Consider the following 21,099-nt stretch of genomic DNA (forward strand, 5'->3'; position numbering starts at 1 on the left):
ACGCCTTCCCCAGACATTCTGGTGGAACACTGCGCGTGACTCCAGGGTGCAGACGCACGCCTTCCCCAGACATTCCGGCGGCACACTGCGCGTGACTCCAGGGTGCAGACGCACGCCTTCCCCGGACATTCTGGGGGAACACTGCACGTGACTCCAGGGTGCAGACGCACACCTTCCCCGGACATTCCGGCGGCACACTGCGCGTGACTCCAGGGTGCAGACGCACGCCTTCCCCAGACATTCCGGGGGAACACTGCACGTGACTCCAGGGTGCAGACGCACGCCTTCCCCGGACATTCTGGGGGAACACTGCACGTGACTCCAGGGTGCAGACGCACACCTTCCCCGGACATTCCGGTGGAACACTGCGCGTGACTCCAGGGTGCACATGCACGCCTTCCCCAGACATTCCGGCGGCACACTGCGCGTGACTCCAGGGTGCAGACGCACGCCTTCCCCAGACATTCCGGGGGAACACTGCACGTGACTCCAGGGTGCAGACGCACGCCTTCCCCAGACATTCTGGGGGAACACTGCACGTGACTCCAGGGTGCAGACGCACGCCTTCCCCAGACATTCCGGCGGAACACTGCACGTGACTCCAGGGTGCAGACGCACGCCTTCCCCAGACATTCCGGGGGAACACTGCGCGTGACTCCAGGGTGCAGACGCACGCCTTCCCCAGACATTCTGGGGGAACACTGCACGTGACTCCAGGGTGCAGACGCACACCTTCCCCGGACATTCCGGTGGAACACTGCGCGTGACTCCAGGGTGCACATGCACGCCTTCCCCAGACATTCCGGCGGCACACTGCGCGTGACTCCAGGGTGCAGACGCACGCCTTCCCCAGACATTCCGGGGGAACACTGCACGTGACTCCAGGGTGCAGACGCACGCCTTCCCCAGACATTCTGGGGGAACACTGCACGTGACTCCAGGGTGCAGACGCACGCCTTCCCCAGACATTCCGGCGGAACACTGCACGTGACTCCAGGGTGCAGACGCACGCCTTCCCCAGACATTCTGGGGGAACACTGTGCGTGACTCCAGGGTGCAGACGCACGCCTTCCCCTCTGCAATAACGTCTCACGAGGAGGGTGTCCTGGTGACAGACAAGTGACTTCATTTTAACTGGGGACAGTTCACTCCCGATCTTAACCGAGGGAGTGATAGGAGTGGTCATGGCCCAGCTCTGGGTACTCGACAGGGCACGTCAATCCACTCAGGAGACATCTGCTACGCAGGCAGCAGCAGAGACCTGCTGGGCTTAAGTGGAGTCCAGCATGCCTGGGAACTGTAACACTCACTGTACCTTTTGTTGATAGGGATCCCCCAGTTAGTCACTCTGGAAATGAGAGGTTAAACACGCCACTAACATGAACAGCTGAGCTGAAGTGGCTGGGTGTTGTGGGGTTTCGAGCCACAAAGGTTGTCTCTGATTTCCCATCTCATGGGTGTCAAGAAAAGGCACTGCCTGTAGCAGAAGTGCAGACCTGCTGCGGGTGGGGTCTGTCTCTCTTTCACGGGGTTGGGACTTGCTGGCACTCTCAAATGGAAAGAAAACTAAGGAAACAGTTCCACGGAGTGAATCACAACTGCAGAGACTATGGAACTAACGTCCAGCCTACAAACTGACTGTTGTTTTGTTTTCATGGGCATCCGGGTCCAATCAACTTGGTGAAGAACAGGGGAAGCTTGCAGTGCTGTAATTCTATTTCTGACCTCTCCAACAGAGAAAAGCAACACAGTATAACACGTCCCTACAGATACACACGCATTCTTTGAAAAAACTCATGACAAGTTCTTGTGCTTCATTTCCCTGTATTTGTAAAAGTAGGTCAGAATTACAACTATTCAAATGAAAAGTCATATACCCACGGCAGGAAGTGTAGGATTAAACACATCAGTACAGGTTAGGAGAAGCAGACTTGGCTGGAAACGGCAAAAGGTGACCCCCCCATGACCACTGACCTGGGGCCACTGAGCGTGGCTGTGTCTCTCACCGCCTGGGCTGTTTCGGATGCAAAGTCGAGGGCGCCTGCCACTGGTTTGGTGACAGTGCCAACGAGCCCTTTCCCAAAGCCAGATATGAAGCCGCTGACACCTCCTTCTGTTTTCACACCTTCCACTGTTGAGGTTATAACACTGGTCAATCCACCAATGATACCTGGTGAAAAAGACAAGGGCAAAGTAAAGGCATTTACAGTCAAACCCCTCAACTCCACTCACCTGGAATGATAACGTAAGGGTATTGTGTTAACCTGTACCAGACAGGTCACAGACAGGCCAATTCACAGACAGCGGATCCAGCTTATTAGGTCCAGAGTCAGAGGATATATATATTCTATGGTGGTCAGAAGTAAAGTGTGTTCCATTAAAAAAAATCAGAGAATCAAAGAAAAGTTGGGAGGGAGGTTAGTAGAGGCCATTTTTCAAATCCAGAGCTTGGGCAGCATATGGACAACTGGGAGAGGAGGCAGACAGCAGGATCCAATCAACAGGAGACTAAAAACAGGGCTCCTGGGCAAGCCTAAAGAGGCTGAGAGCCTCACGAGGCAGGGCAATGACTAAATATACACTTGCAGTTTTCAAAGAACATGATTGGTCAAGATACCAAGTGTCTGAAATAGGGTAAAAGTCACTGCATTCTTGGCTTAAATCAGAGATGGGCAGTAACAGTAAAAAGGAGCCTACATGAAGGGCACCCCCTAAAGCTGCCAGTGTAGCCAGGACCCTCCATGGAGTCAGTTCAAAAGACCAACCTAGGTCAAAGCCACATTCCCAGCATTTTGAAAGCCGACAGCCACAGCTGGAAGCATCAGAAGTGGCCAAAAGCTGGCAAAATCTAGAGAGGTCACAGGCACAGCAGAAGAAGGCAGGCCCTGTCCAGGGAGCGTTTCCAGGACCTGTGCCAGGGACACTCACAGGACGCTCACCCTCTGACAGGGGGGTGAGAGGAAGCTCTCTAGACTCTTCAGCTCTAGTGAGACAAATGGGGAGAGGAAGCTCGTTGGGCGAGAACGTACTAACAATTCATAGTGTTTCTTTTGGATTCTGGGCTGATTTGCTCCGGCGAGGCAAAGTTCCTTCCCCAATCTTTTGAACAAAGTTCCTGCACAGCACAGGGGTTCAAACTGGGACCTGAGAGATGGAGCATTACTGAACCCGCCTCAAACAGGAGCCCCCAGGAGAACGAAGCACGACTCCCAGTTTTTTGTTTTTTTTTTGTTTTTTTAAGATTGATTTATTTATTTGAAAGGCAGAGTTACACAGAGAGAGGAAAGGCAGGGAGAGAGGAGAGAGGAGAGAGGAGAGAGGAGAGAGGAGAGAGGAGAGAGGAGAGAGGAGAGAGGAGAGAGGAGAGAGGAGAGAGGAGAGAGGAGAGAGGAGAGAGAGAGAGAGAGAGAGAGAGGAGTCTTCCATCTGCTGGTTCACTCCCCAATTGGCCACAACAGTAGGAGCTGCGCTGATCTGAAGCCAGGAGCTTCCTCTGGGTCTCCCACAGGGGTGCAGGAGCCCAAGGACTTGAATCATCTTCCATGGCTCTCCCAGGCCATAGCAGAGAGCTGGATCGGAAGTGGAGCAACTGGGTCTCAAACCGGCACCCATATGGGATGCCAGCACCGTAGACAGCGGCTTAACCCGCTACGCCACAGTGCTGGCCCGACTCCAGTTTTTAAACCAAGAATGGAGTAGACTATAGTAATTTTATCTTTTAAAGACCTTTTCATCTTGAAGGGAGAATCTCACTCTGGGCTACTGGTTTGATATAATCCAGGGCTCAATGGATACTGTTTGGATGAGACCACTAGTTTCTGTCTCAGATTCGCCTACCTGGCTCTTGGAGAGGCTGTGCGTATTATCTGAGTGATCCTTGACTGGACATGATTTTGTAATCTTGAACATCACCCATTTTCTTAGCGCACTGGTGTGCTGAACTAAAGAGTGAGGACAACTACACCCTAAAGGTCTGGTTCAGATAGCTCAGCTTCCTAACATGGCTAAGCCTGAGCTATATGCCGGGTGTCATGAGTACAAATGAACACAAAAGGGTCTCTGCTTTCATGGACTCACATCTCTTTGAGAATAAGACATAACAAGCTGGCTACATACACAGCACAGAAATATCACACATGCTCTAACTGTCATGAATTCCATGGCATTGTGGTGCAGTGGATTAAGCCGCCACATGTGATGCTGGCATCTCATATGAGTATTGGTTCAAGTCCCGTCTACTCCACTTCCAATCAAGTTCCCTGCTAATGTGCCTGGGAAAAGCAGCAAAAGATGGCTCAAATTCTTGGGATCCTGCCATTCACATGGAGGCATAGATGAAGTTCCAAGCTCCTGGCTTTGGCCTGGACCAGCGTCAGCTGTTGTGGCCATTTGGGGAGTAAACCGGTGGATGGACGATCTCTCTCTCTAACTCTGCCTTTCAAATAAATAAAATAAATCTTAAAAAGAAAATTCTAACTGTGACAGTAGAGCCAGGGGAATGTCATGAGTAGGATTTTGATAGAAGAGGAAGTGTGGCAGAGGGGAGGGCAGAAGAACAGCAAGTAAGCAAGCACTTGGGGGCAGGTCTGGGGGGCAGCACACAGCTCGACACGGTTGGTACAGTGCTTGGACGGCTCTCTGCTTTGGCCTGGGAAAGCAGTGGAAGATGGCCCAGTGCTTGGGCCCTGCGCTCATGTTGGGGACTCAGAAGCAGCCCCTGGCTCCTGGCTTCTGACTGGCCTAGCTCCTGCTGTTGCAGCCATTTGGGGTGTAAACCAGCAAATGGAAGACCTTTCTGTCTGTCTGTCTGAACTCTGCTTCTCTTAAACAAATAAAATCTTTGTAAAAATTCATTTATTCAAAGAAATTGGCTGTGTTCTATTTCCAAGGGCCTTGGATACCTCATCAAAAATTTGCTGAGAAAAATGCAAGGCAGAATTAAAGCATTAAAGTTGGAGTCAAACAGATTCAGAGACAGACTACGTTCACGCCATCACCTCTATCTCTTGAGCCCATGGTTTTATAATCTGGTGAAGGCACATTTATAGAAGAATCAAAAACATCTGGGCCACAAAAAACTTGGAAGTCAGTTTCACATTTCGGCTTCTCTGGAAGGAATGAGAAGTAGGCAGAAGGCAGAGTCCTGAACCCCAGAATCTCAGATGCAGTCCTGGTGATCACACTTCGTGCTACTTCAAGAACAAAAGCCAGAGAACAGGAAGGGATTGCAAGGTGCACAGCATTCTGCAAATGAACGAGTTCCCCCAAGCTGACTCAGGTCAACTGTAGAGCAGATAGAATGAGAGACTGGAAGGTTCTCAGGTGCACCAAGAGACCAAGCTGGGATTCCACTACTGTCCGCTTTCTTCTTTCTTTTTTTTTTCCTTTTTTGACATGCAGAGTTAGACAGTGAGAGAGAGACAGAGAGAAAGGTCTTCCTTTTCCGTTGGTTCACCCCCCAAATGGCTGCTACGGCTGGCGCGCTGCACCGATCCAAAGCCAGGAGCCAGGTGCTTTCTCCTGGTCTCCCATGTGGGTGCAGGGCCCAAGGACTCAGGCCATCCTCCACTGCCGGTTCCCAGGCCACAGCAGAGAGCTGGACTGGAAGAGGAGCAATCGTGACAGAATCCGGCGCCCCGACTGGGACTAGAACCCGGGGTTCCGGTGCTGCAGGCGGAGGATTAGCTTAGTGAGCCACGGCACCAGCCAGCTTTCTTCTTTCTAATCACATTCAGATGGGGGTCTGTGGCAGAGAAGCCACTCTTTCTTGACTTACCATGAGCCAGGCCATGGATGCCAGCTACAAGGTGCTCCCCACTGGTGGCTGCGTGGTATCTGATGTACTCCCGCTCTGACTGGTGCCGATTGTCCATTGTCTTCCCTAAGCCATCTGATAACGTCCCTGCAAACTGGGGTGAATTAAAAACAGAAGAATTTTAAAATCCAGCACCATTTTTACTATTTTAATTATTTTAAATAAATACCTTCCCTTGCTAGCTTAGATTCAGTAAATATCACTTAATCAGATTAATCGCAGAATTACACCTTGTCTGTCCCAGAAGACAGATGACCAAAGATAAACACATTCAAACTGTGGGATGCTTGCCCTGGGGGACGTGAGGCTTACCAAACAACCACTAAAAATCCTTAACTTTCCACAATAAAGGCTGAACATCCCAAACCTGAAACGCTCCAAAACAAGAAACTTTTTGAGCACCAATAAGATTCCACAAGTGGAGAATTCCACACCAGGCTTCATGTGACAGGTCACGGTCAACACGTGGGTACACGGAAGCAATGCACAAAATCACCTTCAGGTCATTGTACCAGGTATACACGAAGCATAAATGAATTTTGTGTTCAGACTGCAGTCCCTTGACCAGAGCATCTTATTGTAGCTAGGCAAATACTCCAAAATCTCAAACACTTACTTCCAGCAAGGGGTACTCAATCCGTACCTCTGAAAATTTACTGAAAAATCAGTCATAACGAAACGGCCTGGGAAGGGGAGGGGAGCTTTAGGAGTCTATGATGGTAAGGACATAGGGTGCTTGCTTGAAGAACAGTGGGAGTCAAAACAGGAATTGTGTCAGATAGTTATCGAAACGTCTGGAGACATTGACCTTCCTCAAGTAATGCCTCCTTCACTTATTCAACAGTTACCAAGTACCTGGTAGAGGCCTGGGCCCATGTGTCAAAAAACAAAAAGGAAATGAATAGAAAGATTTACAGATTAGGTCACCCTTCATAGGAAGTGGCAGACCTGACTCAAGATATCCAGTGCAAAGCCATCTTTCCCCGCAAATCAGAGATCTTATTTACCCTGGCATACTTCAACCAGAGAAGCCGTCTCATTCATCAGAGTCAGAAAGAGCATATAAAACTCTGTTTTGTCATCTGACAACTTCAGAAGTTTTAAGGTGACAGTTAATAAACCACAAGGTACTTATCCACATCATTCAGGCATAAAAAGGGAAGGATATCAGATTTATAATTAGCCTCCACAGGAAGGTTCTACCAAAACAAGTGGTTTAAATGCCAATGACCCAGGACTAACCTTTTAGAAACCTCATAGGAATGTTATTTAGATATAAAACCCAATGGAAAGATTCAAGGCAAACAGCCTGCCTGGAAGACCCAGCACACTGAGTAGCAATCTGGGGGCCTGTTTCATTTTCATTTGGCAAGGAGAGGGGTATGTGTTACACAATCAGATCCATCCTGGGACCCATCAGTCCTGAGGCTTCTTGACACAAGTGACAGGTGAGTTCTGGGCATGGAAGGGAAACCAGAGGAAGGAGACAGCACCCTCAAGTCAAGCAAGGGTTTCTGGGGCAAGCCACCGGAACACTCATTCCCTTCACCAAGGCCAAATGCTTTTACAATCAAGGCAGGGATTTCTGATCCTCTGGAGATACAACTCCTGTCATTTGTCTGCTTTTCGCCTTACCTTCCTCATCACTGCCTGTTCAGTTAAAGTTAATGAAAATTAATTTGCAACTCCTTTCAGGGGAACTGGACACATCATGGTATGTCACAAAATCAGCACAGTGAATTACTCAGCAAGGCCTTTGACCGAGACCCCTTTTTAGAGCCACTCCTGTATTTGAAGAAGGACCATGGGCTAGGAGATCAACTCACCCACATTCTAGTCCTCTCCTCAACCATTCCAGGAACTCCTTGACTCCAAGCAAGACACTTGCCTCTGAGCCTCCCTCTACATCAGCAGAATGGTGACAGCATCTACTCTGTCATGGGGCCGGGAGGACCAGTGACAATGGCTCAGGGTCTGGCATTCAGTTAGTATTTTTATTGCTATCATCACCCAAAAAGTTTAGAATTAGTGGTCATTTGTATTAGGGTTTAACATTAGAAAACAAAACAAACCCTCTCTTCCTAAGATATAAACACCAGGCTCAAGGGCGAGGTTTGGGGTGTTAGCCTTGATGTTCCCCAAAGTCCTTTCTGGCCCCGGCAGTGTGTGAACTGTGACCCAAGGCTGGGCCTCCTCAGGGAGCACTGACTCCCGGCCCAGCAGAGGTTTGGTACTGCTGAGGCTGTCAACAGGTCACAGCTTTGGACCCTCTTCCTCAGGAGCTGACAGTCTCACTGGAAAGGCGACAATTACGTACACGAGACACCAGCAACAAGGACTCAGAACACAAGCCGCAAGCATGCAGGGATCCAGGGAGAGGAGCACGCCTTTGGGGAGGGGTCACAAGAGTCCCTGCTGATTTCTAACTGTGGAAGTTGCCAGCTCTCCTCATTCAGGGTCTGCACAAACACCTCACTCCCTGCTACGTCACAAGTGGTAGAACTGAGGTCACGCTTCCCCGCCTCTGCTTTACAGGATCGACAGCAAGCCGGAGGACAGGTGCAGTGGTCAGAAGTTCTGGGTTTGGAATCCAGGCTACCACAAAGCGTGTGGCCTCCTTTCACTGAGGAGCACTTACTTAGTCATCCCTAATTCCACCTCTCATTCCATCCATCAGTGGGAAGGTAAACCACGCCCCACCCCTGCCTTCTCCCAGGCGGCTGAGAACAGGGCTGCAGGAGGAGGGTACTCTCTGGCCTGGAGGGTTAGAAGTGTTTTCACCCAAGTCCTCACGTTAAAGATGATCACCAGGATAGGGCAGACACCAGGAGAACTACAGCAACGTACTATCACCTCAGTGGTCTGATGACAAACCCAGCCTGGAGGTGGCTACGCAGGTCATCCACACAGAAGGGAAATGCATCGCAGAAGCCTGGGGGAAAGGAGGTAAACCAGGAGGCGCTGCGCACGTACATTCAGCTCTGTCTCCAACCAACCAAGCAGCCCAACGAAGAGGGATCCCCTCCTGCCAGGCCAGAGACTGAGAGCAGCAGCCAGAGGTGGCTTCTGCCTCCTGCCCTGGGCTCTGCGTCAGGAGGTGCGCCCGTGGCTTATCGGGAACAAGCATAGCTGAGCTGGAGTTACCACTGCAACACTTAACAGCTGTGAGGTCGCGGGAGAGCAACTGCCTCTCTGCGGACCGTCCTCTTCTCCTCTTGAAGCTGGGATAAAAACGGAATCCCACAGGACGCTGCAAGGATTAGACAATACCTGTAAGGACGTGGCGCAGACCTGAGGCACAACAGACGCTCAATAAGAACAGGCTCGAGGTATCTCAACTTCGGCTTCTTCCTATGCAAACTGGGAATGATCAGATTCCGTGCGCGGGACGGTGTACAAGGGAAGTGGCTGGCACGGCGCAGCCCCAGGCACGGCGCAGCCCCGTGAAGTGGAGGCTGCCCGCGGGCGGGAAAAGCACTGGAGCAGGCAGTGTGGGCCAGGCTCCTGAACCGGAAAAGCCACTGGCAACTGGAAGGCAATTTGTGGATAATTTGTAACTTTGCTCATTATGAACAATACCTCAGCATCAAAAGAAGAATTTGTAGAGACTTAAGTCAACCTAGTCCATTTTGTAGCAATCTCAAGTCCACAAATGCTCAGAGTTTCAAGTGAGGTTTGTCCTAGCTAAGATGAAAGGTTCTAAGGAACAGAACAGAACGTCCTGCAGAAAAGCTGCTGTTACTCTTGCAAAGATGAAATTTCCCGCTTCTCTCCCCAGAGGAAGCTTCAGCACAGCCACGCTGGGTGACCGCTGGCCACAGTCCCTTTACTATCCATAAAGCAACATTTGCAGCAAAGGGGTAAAAAGATCAGAAGTACTTAAAGATGCCAGTCCAAAAATAATCCCTTTGTCCACATAAATGGAGACATGGCAATTTAGTCTGGCTCTTAAACAATGGATCTAACAAAACCAAAATTCAAGTAAATGCAGGGATCGTGCAAGGGAAAAAAAACTCATACTGTGTCCCTCTGTTGTGTCCTCTCAGTTTTTCTAACCCGTGTGTGATATTCAGCAAGTATGGGAGGCCAAAGGTATTTGGCCAGTGTAACAGGAGCCCGGGCTCAAATTTCTCTTCCTTCTCTTGGGTTCTTCTTTCACAGTTATTTACTTAATGGAAATTTCCTCCTTAATATCCTGAGTAATTGCTGGTGACAGTATCTTCCTTGTCCCCAGGGCAGATGGTGACCACATAAAACAGGAAAAGAAAGAAGTGAGAGGACCATGTAGGGTGAGGAACATTCTTTATTCTTCTAAGTACAAGGCTGGCAACTGCCCAAATCTCAGTTTCTAGCACAGCTCTAATTCCAGTCAGCACGGGCTGCAACAAGCTGTGCTTGGATATGCAGATCTGGGATGCCCAACCCTGTCTCATGCCCATAAGTAAGGCCGCCATGAACTCTGGGAGCTTCCATGATGGTGTCAACTAGGCAGGAGCAAAGGAGTCAAATCTTTCTTTGTTATTAAATATGCATCGTGGTGGAAGCTGCTTAACTTCCCAGAACCTCACTTTTTTATCTGCAAAAGATACTTTCTACTACAAAGGGTTACTTTGAAGGGGCAGGGAGATATTTTATGCAAAACCCTTGGCACAGTGTCTGGCCATCAATGTCATACATTTCTTACAAGCAGTTTGAAACCTTACTTCCAAATCATCTTATTTTACTTAGGAAACTTTCTTGGGGGCTAGAACTGTGGCGCAGCACATTAAAGCCCCGGCCTACAGCACCGGCATCCCATATGGGTGACAGACAGTTCCAGTCCTAGCTGCTCCACTTCTGATCCAGCTCTCTGCTGTGGCCTGGGAAAGCAGTGGAGGATGGCCCAAGTCCTTGGGCCCCTGCACCCGTGTGGGAGACCCGGAAGAAGCTCCTGGCTCCTGGCTTCAGATCAGCTCAGCTCTGGCAGTGGCGGTCATTTGGGGAGTGAACCAGTTTATGGAAGACCTCTCTCTCTCTCTCTCTCTCTCTCTCTCTCTCTCTCTGTAACTCTTTCAAATAAATAAAATAAATCTTTTTTTTAAAGGAAAACCCTTTCTTTTGTCTTCTGTCTTATTTCAGTTATTTTCAACTTTGCTTGTATACTGGGAGGAGAACCTCCTTTAAATCACGCAAGACCTGGGTCACTTGGAAACTCAGGTCTTCACCACCCGCTCCTTCAGTCCGACACCGCTAAAACACCCCAGGTTGGAACTCCTCTGAGCACAAGGTCTGCCTCGGTGTCGAAGAGCCCTGTGGTGACATTCGTGAGCAGAGAAGAGTTTGTGGAAAATGTGACTCAAAAAGCAGTCAATCTCTGTCATCGACAACAGACAAACCAAACAGCCAGTCCTCATTCAGTCCAAAGGTAAATGGTGAAGAGGCTGGGGAGGGGCATTAAAAAAATAAGAAGAGCATGGAACAAGCTGAGGTTTGGCAAGAAAGAGGCATTTCTGAACCCCAGATTTCCACCCAGCAGGAGTACAGCAGGTTTTTCTGTTTTCAGTCCTACTTGGTTATAGATTATGTATAGCCCTATAGGCAAAGAGAAGAGGAGGAAAGAATCCAGAAATGGATCCTCAATAAGAATGACAAGACATCTGAAGGCTGGACGACATCCTCCTCCTGTCACATGCTCAGTCCAGTGACCTTGCTTTTCTTTCAGTCTCCGGAGAGCCAGTCTTCCACCCCATACACTATGTTGCTATTTCATGGATAAACACTTATCACGGAACACACACTCCTTTTCAGTTACCAAACAAAGTTATCCAAAGCCACCCGGAATTAGCACACAAGGTCTAACCACATGCAGCGATGCCAGACCTCAGGGCTGTCCTAGTATCTCACTCACCCAAGACACACGCCTGCTACGCTGCAACTCCGACCCAGTGATGAACTCAGATGTGGTTTCAGATTAATCTGGAAGCTCTGAGTGGTCTGAAGCACTCTCCTAATATAGGAATTTGCTCTCCCTTTTAAAAGGTTGGGTAGTGTTTGCTATAAGGCCAAATGTACAGAAACAAGCAGAATATGCAGAGGTAGAAGCAGCAAGACTGATTTTCAATAGTCAGGGCTTAGTCAAGTCCTCTTCTCTGTGTTGTTTCTGACATCAGTTATAAAGATTTAAGTAGGCAAGACGAATCTGGACAAAGACGAATGGAACTGTTTCCCACCTTTAGCTCTTAATCAGCCAGGACTTGTAGTGGCCTATTTTGGCAGAGGGGACAAGTGACTGTGGAGGGTGGGTGCCAGGTTCCCACCTTCCCACTGCTCAAAACCCCGTGAGGCATGCCCAGGGAAGCCTGTAGGTGCGTTTCTGTACAGTGAGTGCTGGCCAAGGCCAGGCAACCCTTCAGATGCCACTACAGAGTTCTAGTTTTGCCATCCTAACATGTTTTTTCAATATATCTAAACGGCTTATGCCTCACAACTCTGCCAGGACAGAGATTATCATGTGGGGAGTAATTCCCTCTGGGGTGGTTATACCCTAACGCCTGACTTGGCAGATAAACTATTTCAGCTCTAGGAAAAGGACACAGGCTTTGGAAAATGCAGCATCCTGATGCCAGCTCTGTCACTGCTGTCAGCTGGGCAAGCATGAGCAAAATACATCCTTCATCTACAAAACAGACACCGCCACAAGTTCCCAGGGAGAGCGCACTCGAAAAAGACACAAAGTCATGCGTAAATGCAAAATGTTATCACTGCAAATCCTGCTCTTTCATCTGTCCTCAGCTGAATCCTGCATGTCTCATCTTGACATACAGCAATCATCTTATGCCTGTTCTAGAACAAAGGAAAGCACAAATAAGTCAATTATAAATAGAGTAAAATGTCAAAAACAGAAATTCTGAAATGAAACAGAACATTCCTCAATAGAAATGTGCTCGAGTTTATCTCCTTCCCACTCTCAGGACTCCACTCTTGCAAAGCCTGGGAAGAAAGGAGGCGGTGACGTCACAGTGGATTCTCTCCAATGCCCCAGCCTGGGAAGAAAGGAGGTGGTGACGTCACAGGGAACAATCACAGGGCCAGGCTTCCTAGAGCTGCAGAAGTCACACTGGTCTCAAAGGTTTGAAATATGTTGATGAGGGTTTTAGAAATGAATATATTTCCAACTACTTCTTTAAATAAATGAAGTTTTATGTGTGTATACAGCAGAACAGGTAGGGGAAAATTTTCCGATTGCTAATGACCATATGGTAATCCCGGAGATCATAAACTCTGGCCCGAAGTTCACCCCATACACTAGCCCCTGTTCCAGGAGTCTGCAATCCAGGAAGCCGTTCGATTAGTTTAGTCTTCTCACCAACCCTATGAGGTAGGCTCTATTATTATTCTCATTTTACAGACAAAATGAAAACAACCATGATCACCTCCAAGAAAAGCCTGCTGAGGTGTCACCCACACTTGGCACGGGGTAAGAGAAACAAGCAACCTGCCCATGACTTTTCTTATTGTTATCTGTGGATGAGTTCCATCCTAAGTACAAGCGAAGTCGCAGACACACTAGGCAGCCATCTTTGCTTTCTCGGGCAGTGAGGCTGACAAAGGCAGGCCGCTGACAGAGCATACAAATGACAAAATCTTGAAAGCTCTATCCAAATCCTGGATAACTAAACAGGAATGAGGCTCCAACCCCCTTCTTTGTTCAGATCCGCAACTCAGAAACAGTGCCCATCTCCATCACTAGGCCGTGCCCTGGGCTCACATGGTCCTTTCCTAAAGCTTGAGTCTCACTGTCTGACACAAGCAGCCTCAAAACCGCGCATTCCACGGACCACGTGACACCACAGCAGGCGACAGGCAAGTGCACACCGTGCGGGCTGCGGGGAAAGATGGAGGCCAAGCTGGAGTGGAGAGTGGGGCAGCGACACAGGAGCGCCTGCCTGGGATGGAGACCCCAGCTGCCTACAGGAGAATTCTCGATGGAGGTTAGCATCAAAGCTAACAGATTCGCTTGTTCAGAGCTGGTCTGGTCAAGCAAATTTAACTCCAGAAAGGAGCAACCGCCCTGGCCAAGGCTGTTCCATGAACAAGTGACTGAGACGCAGGGGTGCAAATACAGCAGGGAAGGGTGGGGGGGGGGGAGGTGAAAGCCCAGAGGATGGGGGCAGGAGGGAGAGCAGGCAGAGGCAGCTCAGAGTGAGTTTCAACTCGTCACTTCCAGGTAACGGCCAGAAAGTTATCCACGAGCAAGCGCGACAATATCGCTAAGATCACTGGTCGGGGTCTGGTGCAAATAATTAGTCCTGCTGGATTTCTCCTGAGAGTCCCCTTGACGGTAGGCTCAAACCAGAGACTTAAAGAGGTTCTTTTAAAATGGACTCAAATGTTCCCACCCTGCAGATGGGGTAAAATAAAAACAAACTTGTCCTTTAGCTCTTTCCCAATAGCTCTTCAGAAACCTCCGGTCTTTCTGTGATGTCCTTTGGGTTCTTCTGCGGACTTCCAGGAGGCACTCTGCCCTGTTGCTACCTCTCAACTCCACAAGGGGAAAGCACATGGAGTGCTCACACCCAGCCTCTTCCTGCAGACCTGGCGCTTCGTGTCTGATGAACTAGCCACTTCCAGGCTGAGATTTCAGGCCTGAAAAGTCCTGGGCTGCGGAAGAGACCACAGTCCACGTAACAGCTGTCCTTCCCAAATGGACCTGATGCCTCGTGTTGCTTTTAAGAGGAAACCTGCAGTTACGAGAAAGATAAGAACATGGGGCTCTGGTTCAATGCATTTTTTACCTATAAGAGAGCTAAAGAACCCTGTTTATCAAAATTATTTACCCACTTTTCTGCCTAAACAGAATTGATCCTTTTATTTATGTATCTATTTTCATTTTATCACACACAGAGAGAGAAAGAGAGAAAGAGAGAAAGAGAGAAAGAGAGAGAGAGAGAAAGAGAGAGAGAGAGAGAGAGAGAAAGAAACAGAGAGAAAAGATCTTCCATCTGCTGGTTCACTCTCCAAATGCCTACGACAGCCAGGGATGAATCAGGGTGGCAGGGACCCTAATACCTGAGCCGTCATCTGCTGCCTCCCAGGGTGTGCACAAGCAAGAAACTGGATCAGAATTGGAAGAGCTGGAATATGAACCAGGTACTCTGATATGGGATGAAGGAGTCCCAAGGGGCGACTTATCTGTTGCAACACATACCTGCCCCAGAATTGATTGTTTAGGACTTAGTTTCCTTTCGGCCTCCATTATTATTTCCGGGGCTGAGGCCGAGAGATCCTCTGTATCACAAACACACCATCCTCACCCTCATCCTTTCATTGTCCATCCCAAGAAAAAGAATCCTTCCCCAAGACCATTCCCCTAAAGTATCAGGCTTTGATGCTACTATAACACGGGTCCCTCTGGGTAAATCCTGCTTTTATTATATGTTTACAGCAAATGAAAGCTTAGAAAACAGGTTTTGGGGCTAGTGTTGTGGCATAGTGGGTTAAGCCACTGGCTGTAGTAGGTTAAGTCACCGCCTGCAATGCTGGCATCCCATATGGGTGCCGGTTCCAGTCCTGGCTGCTCCACTTCTGGTCCAGCTCCCTGCTGATGTTCCTGGGAAAGTAGCACAGGAAAGCCCAAGTGCTTGGACTCATACAACCATGTGGGAGACCTGGAAGAAGCTCTTGGCTTCTGGCTTCAGCCTGGCCCTGCCTTGGCCATTGCAGTCATCTGGGGGAGCCAACCAATGGATAGTGGATATCTCTCTCTCTCTCTCTCTCTCTCTCTCTCTCTCTCTGTCACACTCTCTGTAACTCTGACTTTCAAATAAATAAATAAATAAATCATTAAAAAAAGAAAAGAAAATGGGTTTTGCAGGAGACACACAAATGGGGAGAGATCAAAGCCCTGGGTACCCAGAAGCAGAAGGAAAAGGAAAATTAAATCCTCTAGAGAAAATTAACATCAGGTAAAACTTCTAAAACTTCTTATACAATGTCCAATATCCAATATTCAATAAAAATCACAAGTTATATCAGGAATACAACTGAAAACTAAGGGGTGGGGGACAAGATCACTCCTCATGTAGTATGATTAATTTCTTCATGTATATATGGAAAATTTATCAGAAAACTGGAATTAAGATGCTAGTAGATGATGAGACAGCAAAACAGTCAGGGCTCCAAAGAGGATTAGTGAACTGGAAAATACGGTAGTGAGAAGATACCCAGGTCAGAGAGTGAAAGGGCGACAGGCGGCAGGAGAGGCACGCGGGCAGAACACAGGATCTGAACTTCTGGATAATCAAAGAGGAGAAAGAGAAGGGAACAAAGGCAATATGTAAAGTGACATTGGCCAAAATTTTCCTTAAGCTGTCAAAAGACATCAAGTGACAAATTCAGGAAGCTCTACAGCAGTAGAACCGCATCAAGGCACGTTATTATTAAAAACTCAGGACAAAGAGTAAATCTTAAAAGCAGTCAAAGGGAAAAAGGCATATTCCCTTTAAGGGATGAACATTAGAGTTATTTCAAGAAAAAGAAGAGAAGAGCAGTGGAACCATCTTATTAAAGGGCTGGGAGAAACTTGTCAACTAAAAATATCTTTCAAAAATATAGGTGAAATAAGGATGTTTTCAGAAAAACAAATCTTGAGGAAATTCATTTCCATGAGATCCAGAAAAGAAATCTTCTGGTAGAAAGAAAATGATCCCAATTATTTTGGATACTGAAAGAAAGAATGAGTGACAATGGACAGGATAAATACTCATGGATAGATCTAAGTGAACACTGATCATTCAGCCCCAAAAATTAATGTTTTGTGAGCATTAAATGTAATATATGTAGAATTAAATTCATGACAATAGCAGCAAAAAAGATAGGAGAGGGAAAATGGTGGTAACATATTTAAGGACCTCACGCTGTCTGTGTAGCAAGCAGGAAAGAAAACAAAACAGAAATTAAAAATGGGACAAATATTCTACTCAGACCAGTAACTCTGGTCTTTAGCATATAATGGAGAGACTCTTGTATGTGCACTCTAGGAAACAGAGCAGGGATGTGTGTGTGTGTGTGTGTGTGTGTGTGTTTAGCAGCCTCAGTTCATTCTAGCAAAACATGGAGCAGTCCAAATGCCTAACAGTAAAATAAACTGTGACACGGTCACACAGTACAATACTGCATAGCAGTGAAACAAATGAGCTAGAGCTCCACACAGCAGCAAGGATGCATCTCAAAAATGTCACATCAAAGGGCCGGCGCTGTGGCGTAGCAGGTTAAACCTCTGCCTGCACTGCCGGCATCCCAAATGGGTGCTGGTTCGTGTCCGGCTGCTCCTCTTCCGATCCAGTACTCTGCTAACGGTATGGGAAGCACTGGAAGATGGCCCAAGCGCTTGGGCACTTGCACCGGTGTGGAAGACCAGGAGGAAGCTCCTGTTTCTGGCTTCAGGTCAGCCCAGCTCTGGCCATTGCGGTCATCTGGGGAGTGAACCAGCAGAAGGAAGACTTTTCTCTATCTTTCTCTCTCCGCCTATAACTCTGCCTTTCAAATACATACATAAATCTTAAAAAAAAAAAAAAGTAATATCTAGTAAGCAAAAAAGTCACAAAAGGATATATTCAGTATGACTTGTATGCAATTTCAGAATAGACAAAATTAGAATGTAAAATATCTCAAGTATTTTACATACTGAAGTCACAATATTTTTAATGTAAAGGGTTAAACAAAAACATTAGGAGTCATTTTAGCTTTTTTTTTGCTTGAAAAATCTTCTTTTTCATCAATATAAAAAGAACAGATTGCAGGGCTGGTGCTGTGGCACAGTAGGTTAACCCTTCACTTGCTGTGCTGGCATTCCCTATAGGTGCTGGTTCTAGTCCCAGCTGCTCCTCTTACAATCCAGCTCTCTGCTGATGGCCTGGGAAAGCAGTAGATGGCCCAAGTGCTTTTGCACCTGCACCCTATAGGAGACCAGGAAGAAGCTCCTGGCTCCTGCCTTCGAATCAGCCCATTTCCAGCCGTTGTGGCCATTTGGGGAGCGGATGTAAGACTTTTCTGTCTCTTCCTCTCACTGTCTGTAACTTTACCTCTCAAATAAATAAATAAATCTCAAAAAAAAAAATAACAGATTTCTTGTAGTTCATAGATGCAACTCTAAGAATAAATAATACCTTCCTCCCCTTTCATTTTCCTTTGATTTTGAGGATAACATATTTTTAATTTACTATAACCACAGGCTTAATCCCCCACTAAATAAATAGTTGAACAAGCAAAAAGCAGAAAGACCTCTGTCCCATAGGAATAAAGACAGAGCTGGGGCCAGTGCTGTGGCACAGTGGGTTAAAGCCCCAGCCTGCAGCACCAGTATCCCATATGGGTGTCAGTTCTAGTCCCGGCTGCTCCTCTTCCAATCCAGCTCTCTGCTGTGGCCTGGGAAAGCAGTAGAAGATAGCCCAAGTCCTTGGACCCCTGCACCCGCATGGGAGACCTGGAAGAAGCTCCTGGTTGCTGGCTTCGGATCAGCTCAGCTCTAGCCGCTGCTGTCATTTGGGGAGTGAACCACCTCTCTCTCTGTCTCTACCTCTCTCAATATCTCTGTCTTTAAAATAAATAAAAAAATAATTAAAAAAAAAAAGGAATAAAGACAGGGCTATAAAAATAATCAAATCCCAAGAAATCAATTTTACTTATATACATTAAGTGGGTTTTTTTTTTTTGAGTATTCTATATATTAGCTATCACAAATCAAAGAATACATGTGATATTTGTCTTTTTGTGTCTAGTTTACTTCACTAAGTATAATGGTCGTCAGTTGCATCTATTTTGTTGCAAAAGACAGGATTTTCTTTTTTATGGTTGAGTAGTATTCCATTGTGTATATATACAATGTTTTCTTTATCCAGTCATCAGTTGATGGACTGATTCCATATGTTAGCTATCATGAATTGAACTGCTATAAACATAGAGAGTACAGATAACTCTTTCATATGCTGATTTCATTTCCTTTGGGTATATTCCCAGGAGTGGGACAGCTGGGTCATATGTAAATCTGTTTTTAGATTTCTTAGCAATCTCCATACTGTCTTCCATAATGGCTATACCAGTATTACTGATCTATTTTCACTTTATTTGGAAAGCAGAGTGAGAAAGAGAGAGAGGCAGAGAGAGAGAGAGAGAGAGAGAGAATGAATATGAATCTTCTATCTGCTGGTTCACTCTTTAAATGTCTACAATAGCCAGGGATGGGCAGGCTGAAGCCAGGTGACTGGAACTCAACCTGGATCTCCCACTTGGGTGGCAGAGAATCAAGTACTGGAGCTGTCACCTGCTGCCTCCCAGATATCAAATTATCAGGAAGCTGAATTGGAAGTGGAGGAGCTGGGACTCAAACCAGGCATACCAGTTATGGGATGTGGGCATCCCAAGCAGCATTTTAACCACTGTGCTAAATGTCCACCCCTCTTTTTACTTTTCTAAAGTGAGGAGAAAATTTTTAATTACATATGCGGCTCACATAATAGTTTTATCAGACAGTGCCAGTGTAGATGCTGGACTCAATCAGCTAATTGAGTTAAGCTAAGAAGTTGCAACTCTTGAATATCAGTTAGCTTTTTAAAAAGATTTTATTTATTGAAAGGCAGAATGAGAGACAGACAAACAGACAGACAGACAGGGAGGTCTTCCATCCACAAGTTCACTCCCGCAGTGGCCATAATGGCCAGGGCTGGGCCAGGCCGAAGCCAGGAGCTTCTTCCAGGTCCCACATGGGTTCAGGGCCCCAAGCACTTGGACCACCTTCCTCTAGTTTCCGAGGTGCATTAGCAGAGAGCTGGATCAGAAGTGGAGCCACCAGACCTCAAATCGGGGCCCATGTGGGATGCCGGTGCTGCAGGCTGTGGCTTAACCCACCACACCACAGTGCCAATCCCAAATTTCAGTTAATTTTTTAAGGTAAAATTTATCTCTATATGAACAATAATATCTTGTAAATCACTACTATTCTTTTGAACCAAGAACAATGGGTGAAATGCATTGGCTTGGGTATGAGAAGAAAGGCCTTTGTTAGGATGGAGACATCAAGTAAGCAGGTGGCTAGGTGGTTGATTACAGAGCCAACTCTGTGTCAGCCGCTTCCCTTACTGTTTCTTCAACCAGCAGGAATCCTTCAGACCTGACTGCTCAGTGTCAGTTCCACCCTCGCCAATGCCTCTCCCTGCACGGTTAATCACTCCTTCTGTACTACTCTGCACGTGGGTGTCCAACTGCTGTGTGACTTTCTATCTTTTCCTCACAAGGTCAGACAGGCTGCTGCACACCATGCTAAAAAAAACCTCATGGTTCCTGTTCTACTGATAGGAAGTCTCTTTGGTTGTCTCCACAGGGCTGCCACCTAAGCATAATGCCAGGAGCACCGTTAGAGTGTGACTGCCACTTTGTGTGCTATTCAACTCTTTAGCATTGGCCCTTGCCCCACTTCACTAAGGAAAACAAAATCTTTTCAGGGCCAGCACTGTGGCATAGGGGCTTAGGCTGCAGCCTTTGACATCGACATCCCATACTGGAGTGACCATTCAAGTCCTGAATATTCTGCTTCTGATCCAGCTCCTTGTTAATGCACCTAGGAAAGCAGCGGAAGATAGTCTGAGTACTTAGACCCCTGCCACCTATGTGGGAGACCCAGATGGAGTTTCGGGCTCCTAGTTTTGGCATGGCCCACCCCAGACCAATGTGGTCAATTAGGGAGTGATCCAGCCAATGGAAGATATCTCTATCAGATAAAAAAAAATCCTAAAAAAAAACATATTTTCTTCCCCTCCACTTTAAACTGAATGAATGACTCTCTTGAACCCAGACCCTTCTTCAGTGGCTATAAGATCCTGTCCTGAGCATGGCTCCATTCATTGTTTTCTCTCAAATTTCAATCTTTTGGACCTCCTCCTCTCAGACTCACAAACCTGCAATACACTCAATCCTAAAAATGCCTTCCTTTCTCTCTCCCCTCCACTCAAGGCCACTCTCTTTCTTGTGCTACTGTGCCTTTAAAGAGCATCCTTACATAAATGAGACCAAATATCTGCTAACAACAACAGATAGAATTAAAAAGGAGAGAATGATCCAACATGGGAAGCAGGCCACAGCAGACTCATAGAATGACAAACACCCTAAACAGCACTCTGGCCTCAGAATCAACCCTTAAGGCATTCAGATCTGGGTGAAAAGACCATGAAAGCATTCAGGCATGGGAAGCCAAGACACTGTGGCAAAAAATGATCTACACAAAGAATCTCTGAGAGTGAGATCACAGTGGA

General features: G+C 47.3%; 1 protein-coding gene across 5 annotated transcripts in view; it reads right to left on the bottom strand.

Moving 5' to 3' along the window:
• The window catches only part of VPS13D (vacuolar protein sorting 13 homolog D), a 276,670-nt gene that overhangs the window by 52,701 nt on the left and 202,870 nt on the right, over positions 1–21,099 (bottom strand). For all 5 annotated transcript variants that reach the window (XM_008275374.4, XM_008275375.4, XM_008275373.4 and 2 more), the window contains 2 exons: positions 5,777–5,909; positions 1,975–2,170 (listed from right to left, as the gene is read on the bottom strand). In XM_008275374.4, coding sequence (XP_008273596.3) covers positions 1,975–2,170; positions 5,777–5,909 — 329 coding nt within the window. The remainder of the gene's footprint in view (positions 1–1,974; positions 2,171–5,776; positions 5,910–21,099) is intronic.

Source organism: Oryctolagus cuniculus, chromosome 7, assembly GCF_964237555.1.
Source record: "Oryctolagus cuniculus chromosome 7, mOryCun1.1, whole genome shotgun sequence".
In the NCBI taxonomy this organism is placed as follows: Eukaryota; Metazoa; Chordata; class Mammalia; order Lagomorpha; family Leporidae; genus Oryctolagus; species Oryctolagus cuniculus.